The 9,569-nt window shown below is 38.4% G+C and overlaps 1 protein-coding gene across 3 annotated transcripts in view; it reads right to left on the bottom strand.

Moving 5' to 3' along the window:
• CDK6 (cyclin dependent kinase 6) overlaps nucleotides 1-9,569 on the bottom strand; it is a 139,524-nt gene that overhangs the window by 15,029 nt on the left and 114,926 nt on the right. For all 3 annotated transcript variants that reach the window (XM_054190841.1, XM_054190843.1, XM_054190842.1), the window contains 2 exons: nucleotides 4,457-4,507; nucleotides 357-492 (listed from right to left, as the gene is read on the bottom strand). In XM_054190841.1, coding sequence (XP_054046816.1) covers nucleotides 357-492; nucleotides 4,457-4,507 — 187 coding nt within the window. The remainder of the gene's footprint in view (nucleotides 1-356; nucleotides 493-4,456; nucleotides 4,508-9,569) is intronic.

The following is a 9,569-nucleotide window of genomic DNA, read 5'->3' as shown; positions in this document are numbered from 1 at the left end:
CCACTACTCCATGAAAAATGGTAGATAAGTTTCTGTACTCATGTCAGGCTTATACTATAAGAATGGTTGAATCAGTGGCACAACAGCAGTCAGTAATGAGGACCTAAGCATAAGGTCTAAAGACAGATCAAACAGGTACTTCCCTCACACAGTTTCCTAGTCTCTAACTATTCTCAGCTCTGACACCTCTTGAGACAAAGGTGGTGTCTTTGTGCTGATGTTTCACAGATTTAAATGAATTTGTCTACCTACTTTAACAACTCCATTAAATGGAAACATAAATGTTTCTTGGCATGTTGCATGCATAGTGGAAACTATCAGTCATGCAGCTTGTAGAACAACAAATAGAAACTCACAAGAAGCAAGTCTTTGCCCAGTTCATCAATATCTGGTACAAATTTTTCAATAGGTTGTGCAGGTCTAGAAGTGAAAGCATTTCTTGGAAGGGCAACGTCATTAGGCCAGTCCTCCTCTTCTGGGAGTCCAATTACACTGTGAAAGGAAAACATAATGTTAGGTCTGATATTTGTGCAGTCTCCCCTTTATATTGACTATATTGAGTGGCAGTTTACTTTATGACTAAGTCTTTTAGTTTAAATGAGATTAATTGTATAATAGTGTACGATCTCTGTGAATAGAGGCTGATGATTGTAGGTCCTCAGTGTGCTTGGTAGAAATCATTCTGTGGCCAGCACAGTTTTCTGGCCTAGGTCTCAATTTTCTGAGTCTTTTTGTTGAAAAAGGGTTGAGTGCTTTGGAAGAAAGTTGCTCAGCTCTTGACTGGATGGTGCAACATATGTCGCTCCAGGATGATTAAAAGCAGTAAGTTTCAAAGGGGAATTGCATGCAAGGATCTTTATTCACAAGAATAGGGACTGGGAGAAGAGTGTGGGTCAAGATGAGGGTAAGGCAATAAAAGGGATGTTTCATAATGCTTCAAAGCTATGTGCTGTAATTGTTGCCCAAATTTAAACAATTTATTTGCTTCACAATACAGGTTTTAAAGTCTCAATTCAGCAGTGGCATAGGACTTCAGTGTCTTTAGGTTTCTACTTGCAATTGTATTTTAGTTTTTCTTTACCATCTAATAGAATATTTTAATTTATTTTTAGAATTTATTTCTTTATTCTTTAAATTATAGAAGATATTTATACCTATTAAATAATCACGCTAAAGTTTAAAACCCAAATAAGTGAAATAATAGGTAAACCTCCAATGTTGGATCACATCTCATACATTTCTTGGTTTAGTCTAATGCTGAAATTTGTGGGGTTGAAACGCCAGTTTCTGATGGAAATTCTGGAAAAGACTTGTCAGGTTTTGGGGAAAATCAATTTTTACAGCCTGTAAAATCGAGATTTTTACTGGAAACGCTGACAGAATAAGATGACAAGGAACATAAAAGAACTTCACTTAGTACTTGGGTCTGCACTAAGCCCAATACCACTAGGGAGCAGCATTGACCTTCTTCTTACTGAGGTTGGTAGTAAGACTGGGTGAGGCCACAGGCCAAACACTTCGATGTAAATCATAGCTTACCTCAGTGAACTTAGTGGAATTACTCCACATCTACCTACGTGGATTTTAGATTGTAATTTGGCTCACCTAAAATACCTCCAAAAATGAATAAGTTCTCAAAAAAACAGCATGGATAGGAGGGCAAAGCAATTAAAATCTCAGGACAATTTAATTTTACTATATCTGAAGACATAGTAAACTCTTGGGAAATGATAAGCTATGTATGAAAAATTGAATTTGACTTTTATCACCGCAGGTACTGTGGGGGCATAGGGCAACTCCCTTGGCCATGGTGGTTAAAGCCATGTGATTAGCTGCTTGAGGATCTGCACTCGTATTAAATATAATACAAACAGCACTGTAGGAAGATGGGGGAGTTAAATATTTTAAATAACAATGATGTTTAATCTGCCATTCAAATGTGTTTGGTTAGTCCCATTTTTTTTTAACGTTTGCATGAGAGAGCATGAACACGGCAGAATAAGCACAGGCACAGGCAAAACTAACAAAAAGAAACAAGGAGGCAGTCTGTCAGACAGGTAGGGTGGACAAGACCAAGAGCGGAAAGGAGAGATACTTTTAGTTACACACTCACGTAGTACTCAAAACTCTTAATAATGAATGTCTGAGTAGATGCCCTCATTCTGGTCTGGTAGCACTACCATTTCAGTGACTAAGTTTGGGAGTATCTTGGATGAGTTTCACCTCCTGCCAAAGGTTCAGGCCTGGTCTTGAGAAACGTCGAGTACTTTCCACTCCCATTGATCACAACGGGAGACAAGTCTGCTCAAACCATTGCAGCATTTAGCCTGAAATCTATGAGGATATCCCACATGCTGATGGTGTCCTGGAAAAGCAGGAAATTGTTTCGGGCCACCTCCGAGGGATTTACCCTCAAAAGTGGTGGAATTTTACCTGACGCAAATCAGATTGCACATGTAAAACAAAGGTAAACCAACAGCCCCATTATCTGAAAGAATGCATCAGTCCAGATTGCATGAAAATCCCGAAACTACTTTCTGTTCAAATTAATCTCAAGAATGAGTCACTACTTTAGAAAGAAACAATCCTCCTACAAGAAGAGCTATGCCTAACTGTAGGGGGTTCTCCAGCTGTGAAAACACAAAATAAATACTATTTAGCATACCCCCCCCACCCCAACCCCCGAATTCAAGGAAGAAACTTTTGAACTATTTAAGGAGAACTGCACAAAAGAAGCAAAACCACACTTTCTCTTTAAGTTGATGTGTAATAAGGAATTTCTTCTAAAATTAGCACAGCGTTTTCTTTTCTTGATGAATTCTTTTCTGCACAGGTAATCTCGGCCCCTAGGGATGGAAAGATCCCTGTTGGAGGCTGCCGCTGGCAGCTATGCATTTAACCCTAGCCCAGTTAATTTTGATTTTTCCCCTTAAATGTTATAAACAGATCAAAATCCTTAAAAAAAAATAAATCACAGCTATGTCTTTTTAAATTACAAAATATGTTGCACGTATCAAAACTGTCTTTACTTAATAAAGCAGAATATTGTAGGACTAAAGCAGTAGCTTTGGCAAAAGAAGAAAAAGTAAACTTTAAGGACTGATTTTTCTGGATTGGGCAGGAAGAGCTATTCAGCGCATGACAAATTAACCACGCAAGTGAGTCACATACACTGGTATGGTATGCAGGAAAGGGAAGTCAACTGTGTGAAATCAAGACCTGCAATTTAGGAACCTCATATTAAATAATGAAAATGCTTAGAAACCTATCTGTTATGATTTGTGAACTGGAAAAATGGTTAAACAGAGAAATTCATTATTTGTTCTATTTCAGCTCTTCTCCCTAGAAAATTTACCATCTTCTCTTTGGAATATCTTCAAGAGAATAATCTTTCAGCCTTCTCTCTCTCTCTTTCTCTCTCTCTCTCTCTCTCTCTTTGCCTATCTATTTCTTATTTCATCCAGATCCCTGGATCCCTGCAGCCTCTCCATACGAGAAGGGAAGACAGGGGTGCAGAGCCAAATGGGCATTGATTCTCTGGAGTGGGACCAGCTCTATGTGGCTCTGATTTCCTAACTACATGAAACACACATCAGATCTTAAATTTACATAGTTCTTATAAATTCATAAAGAGCTTTTACAAGAAAAAGTGATATAATCCTACTTAATTATCATATCCGTAATATCAATAACTTTTTTTTTTTTTTTAACTAAGAACATATTTTGGAAGAGAGTTATTCTACCTCAGAGAGTTTAGAGGCTCCCTACCTCCTCAGCGTATTTGATATATCTGAAGAAGAGAAACACAACTCCTAGAATTGTAAAATGGTTTTAAAATTAAGTCAATTAGTTCATCTCCGACAAAGCACATGTTAAAATGCTGATATTCCTTCTGTTCTCACAGTCACCTTCCTCACCAAAATATGGACTGTTAATCATTTTAACAGGCTACACAGGCTACAGGCTACAGAATATTTTCTTATGTACAGAAGTCTTTTCTGCAAAGAAGCTGTTGGTAATCATCTTAGAGATTTCAGTTTAATAACAATTTTAAAGTATTCTAATGTTGTTTTCTGAAATACACAAATAAATTACTTAAAAATAAAACCTCTGCATTTGTTTATGTGAAGAGAATATCTTGGATCTAACTGTTTAGGAATAAGCATGAATGATACATGCACAATATGTTTAAGAGATTTAAAAAGCCCAAAACAGAAGTCTCTCGTAACTTCCTGATGATGGCTGTTAGTTCTGCAGAACTATATTCCATGTTGCTTCCTCCTCCCACTCTGACACAGAATACACGGAAATATCATGTTGCATACAGTAGCAATAGGAAATATGTTCTAGGAATACTTTGTTCTAGTCATATTATTGCATAAAAGCACAGCAAAGCAACCTCACAGTGTTTCAACATTAAACAGATATTGACATAATGCAACTAGTTATTACTTACTCAAAGATTTTTCCTAGCTGATCAACATCTGAATTTCCACGGAAGAGTGGTCTGAAAGAATAAAGAAATATTTTTAGGATGTGACTTGCTTTAATTAATGTGAATTTATATTTGTCATTGACAGCTGCCACCACAGGGTGAAAATGTTATTTTTTTTGGGACCTCACTTCTTCTGCCTCCAACTCTCTCGACTAATACTATCCTATGAATCATATCGTTAACAAAATAGTTTTCCCTACAAAGAACATACTTAAATAGCTGTTTAGAGAGAAAAAAACGGAGTGAATGTCATGCAATTCATTAAAACATAACAAAATCAAAGATTAATTATTATGGATATACATTCAAAATTAAATTTCTTGTCTATTGCATATCGGAAATGTGCCCCTAAGTTTAAGGGGTCAAATAAATGACAATGGATTTATGAAGGTCTGTAAAGAATGGGGTGTGAAACGGTACAGAATTTACCTTGAAGGAGAGGAATACTTCTGCTGCATAAATAAAGATATGTTTAGGAAAGAAACAAATTAATAGGCTGAACATCCAAAGGCTTTCAGAAAAAACAGCAACTAAAAATACTTTCAGAGAGTGGTACACTTTATTTTCAAAGTGCAATTTAAAATATTTTCACTCAGAAATTATGAAATACTTTCACCCCACAGTGCCTAAGTAAAATATGAAATTCAGATTTGTGTGGCTGTATTGCCACCTTCGTGTTGAATTCAGTAAGGTGTGATCAACAGTGTGATTTTATGTTTAAACTCCCAAGACATTCCTACGGATTACTGATGGATGATTGAGGATCCAGCCAAGAATGAGGGCATCTGTGAAGATCAGGCCCCAGATGTTGTGTACCATTTTGGTTCAACAAATGGTAGATTACTCCAAGAAACGCAATTCAGACACACTGCAAACTGAGATACTAACTTGGGTCAACTGATAGCCAGGCTGCCCCTCTCTTCTGGAGCACAGCTCCCGGAGTACAGTGAATGCTGTAAACTTACGGTTACAGTTTCCAAAACTGTTCAACTGAGACCTGGTGACTTGACAAACGATGCATATTTCCATGTTTTCACTGGCAGCCTTTAGTTAAGGAGAAACATCAGTTCTCCTGCCTCCCTCTGCATGCTCCTTTTCTTCTGTCCGATACACGTCCTTAACAGCAGTGATAACCAAAGACATCATTTCACTGTTGCTCTGCACAGGAGAAGACCTCTCCCATCTACGCTGGGAGAACAAGGAGCACTCAGCTATAGTCCTTCCCCTCTCGTTGCCCATATGCAGGAGCAGGTGTAGGATCTGTGTGTCCTTTTGCTAACTATGAGTTAACTCTGAAAAATGGCACTTCACGTCTTGACACTCTCACATAGACAATAGATCTCCATGTCACTGCCTATCTTGCAGGTCCACACCAAATACAGTAAGTAGACCCAGAGCACTGTGACATTTCTCAGTTAGACATATTAATCTCTGCAGAAATCTGTGCCACCAAGACAAAGAGCAGAGCAATAACTGGAAGACATGCTGACCATCCTTGATGACCTACACATGCATTTTGTCTCCTTCATGTTTGTTCCCACTCAGGTCATGTCGTATCAACTCACACTGCAAACTGCTTTGCATGGAGACATTGAGAGAACAATTTCATCAAGTCTGATTTGAAACTGTATGACATCAGATTGAAACTGATGGGGTAAAATGCAGTAGCCTGCCACTTGTCCATAAGGGGCTTTATTTATTTTGACTCTGAATAAACCATAAATAATGGTATGTGCTGCTTCCAGATATACATGATATTTACTAACTGCAGCCTCTTTAACACGACTGATTCAACTCAGAGGTTTTTGTATTTTTTTAAGCTTTCCAGCAATACTGGCTTCTACAAAAAACCAAAGCATAACTTCACTCAGACAGAAGCATCTACTTCTGCTGTTAAGCTTTGAGCCTGATTTCAAAGTGGTCAGTAGGTACAATCCTAGTGTTGTTTGTGGCAGCAGACACACTCCACGTCTTCCAAAGTCAGACAATATGACAACCTTAGATGCTTTTTTGAATGACTGCTTAAAATTATTAACACACTGTTACTTTGAGTATTTAATTTTGGCTCCAGCATTAGAATATTGGCGCCCTTTAAACTAACAAAATCTACACAATCAAATAATCCTATCCATGCAAATGGAAAGCTGATTTAATGCTTTAAAATGTATGCTGAACCTTGCGTTAATGTGAAAGCTTGGCAAAGTCAGCCTTGTTCGCAAATCACCTTAGGCAGTGTCATGCCAAAACAAGTATGATTCTTGGGATTTTTAAGGGAGGTTTTTCCCATCGCTGCTACTGCTGTCTCAGATTCACTAAGGCTGAAGCAAGAATTTAAATTCTTTTGAATATATAATTATACTACACAAGGTGACCTTCCAACATACTTTGATATTTCATCATAATGAAGTGTTATTAATTCATCTTTCAGCCTCCTATCCATCCCACCATCATGACTACAACAGAATGCCAACTCCAGGCTAGGCACCACTAATGTAATGAAATTTGCCTTGTGAATTTTGGCTGGAGGTTCAATTGCAACACTGGACGGATGATTGGGGAAGTAGATCCACTTAATCAGCAGCCGTATGAAGATCTCGTCTCACATTTTGGCACTAGTTTCTCTTTAGTAATGACTTGCCAGCACTGCAAGTCCAGTACACATACAAACTTTCACCTTAAGCCAATTGTTTTTTTAATTATATTCTTAAAGGGGGACATCGGCTCTCCTGGTACCACTGCACTAGGAGCATACTCAGCAGCCACAGAAATGTAAAATTTCACCTTTGCTCTTGGTATCTTTCACTTGACTCACTCACCCACTCACTCCCTGAGGTTTATTTATGCAAGCTGAATCCAGAAATCCTTACTTGGGGATATGTTCTCCTCTCTGTGATGATAACCTGTGTAGGACTGGTTAAACTCTGAGAGTCTGATTTTGTAAAATGCCTTCTTTTTTCCTCCGGAAAGGCATGGAGCTGTATTTGTTTCCTGGGGCAGAAGATGTGAGTCTGTCCTCTGACTTCAAAGAACTCCTAAAATCTGTGTGCACGCGTGCCTCAGGAAAGAGGGATATTCCAGTGGAGGAAAGGGCTATCCATGGGGATACACTTGCCTTTTGTGTGGTTCCTTGATCCTCTCAACCTTCCCTGACTTTGCTTGCTACAAAATCCGTGCTCCAACACTGTTGCTGTTACAAAACACACACCTGAGTAGGGAAGAAGATGGGCCAAAAAGACTTACAGTGCACGTAAGACACCACTGCCTCTGGAACGGTGCCCACTGAATGGAGGAAAACCCCTTTCATGTCTAATATAGGACCAGAATGCCCTTAGTTTACAGATACGAAGATGAGTTGGAGGCACCATATTACTACCCTGTCCCGCTAAAATAAACTCATGAGTCAATAAGCATGTGCTTGAGCAGGGGGAATTGGACCAGATGATCTCCAGAGGTCCCTTCCATCCTCAACCATCCTGTGATTCTGTGATAATACAGAAATAAAAATACAGATCACAACATAAGGTCGCAGTGTAAAACCTCACAAATCCTGAAAAAGTTACCATCTGCTTATAGTTTAGGAGGACTTGCACCACTCATTTTCTGGCTGAAAGTCTCTCATGCTTATATGTAGCTGAGCAAATTAGATTTCACCATTCACCAACTGCAGTCTCTCTTCTCTTTACGAAGGAATATACTCAGTTCGTGTTGTTTCATGCTGAGTTTCACCATTGCTGAATATTCTATCTATCTGAACTGGATATGGGTGTCTGAAAGTACTTGAGTACTTTATTTTATAGACACTGTGTTTCATGTCTGTGCTACTCCATAAAAACTGAGATATAAACATTTCCTAAGCAAGTATCCATGAAAAAAATTTCCCTGGTGCAACTCCACAGACATGCCAAAGCAATTCTGAAAGTATTGTATACAATGACAATGCAATGACACCCAAGAGATAAATGAGGTTTAACTGTAAACTGGCCACATTACTTCTAGACTTTACTTTCAGCCTGTGGTTTACAAAGCAAAGAGGGTCTGTAACTTTTCATAAGAAAAGCTAGAATTTTTGTAGAGATTGGAATTAAAGATATTGATAAGCACTGCTCTAGTCTGTACTGCAGTGCAGACACAAAGAAAACAATAGTCTAATAAAACTACATGCACTGATTTCTGCATGTGAGAAAAGATTTCTGCATGTTTCTTGATAGTGGCTGACTTTTTGAACCAATTAGTGGCATTCTGATTGGAAAATATATTTCAATGTCTGACGTTGAGTTATTAAACTACAGGTAAAATGGACACATGTAAGAAAGGTCATGTGAAGAAAAACAGTACTGAAGATGGGAAAAAAGTAAAGAAATCCTCTTTCTAACTAAAACATATTAGAAAGCTATCATGACAATTCTAGAGTTGCCAATGTCTTGTGTCTTTCCAGAGCTGTAAGAAGTAATTTCCAAAATAACTATCTGGATTCTTTCTGCTAGTTCATTTGCTCAGTGTGGTGACAACAGCAGTTGGGAATCCCATTCCCTTCCTTGTTATCACAGAAAAACAGTAAGGATAACTTGAATATGTGCAATACTCTCAAGTGAAAAGTCTGTACATTGGCAATCCACATGTACTCACTGAAGTCACACAATAACTCCTTAAAATGAAAAGAGCATCATGGGTGGGAAAGGCACAACTTGCTTTTGGGGCATGTAGGGTTTAGACAGTCTGGTTGAAGAGATGGCAAAGGAAGTGTTGGGAAGAAGAGCAGCAATCTAAGAACAGGTAGCTCCTGCTTTGAAGGCATTAGACAAGATGAGGGAGGTGTCGAAAGAGAAAGTCCACGATAATTTGACACAGTGGAGAGAAAAATGTAAAGGGAAAGAACATAGCAGCAGCTCATGGAAGTGGTATAAGGAATTTTAGAAGCTGGTAAGGTCGCAGTAAAGTCTAGGAGGTTTTATGTCTGTGTGTATAAGATCAACAAGGTGATGGTGAAGAAACTAAAAAAGCTAAAGCCAAGAAACATTTGCCAAGGAATCCTGCATCGCGCCATGGGAAACTTGCCAAGCTACATAGTCTGTGA

The sequence above is a fragment of the Rissa tridactyla genome, chromosome 2 (genome assembly GCF_028500815.1).
Source record: "Rissa tridactyla isolate bRisTri1 chromosome 2, bRisTri1.patW.cur.20221130, whole genome shotgun sequence".
NCBI classification, from domain to species: Eukaryota; Metazoa; Chordata; class Aves; order Charadriiformes; family Laridae; genus Rissa; species Rissa tridactyla.
The sequence above is the reverse complement of the archived record's forward strand: the minus strand, read 5'-3'. Positions and strand labels throughout refer to the sequence as shown.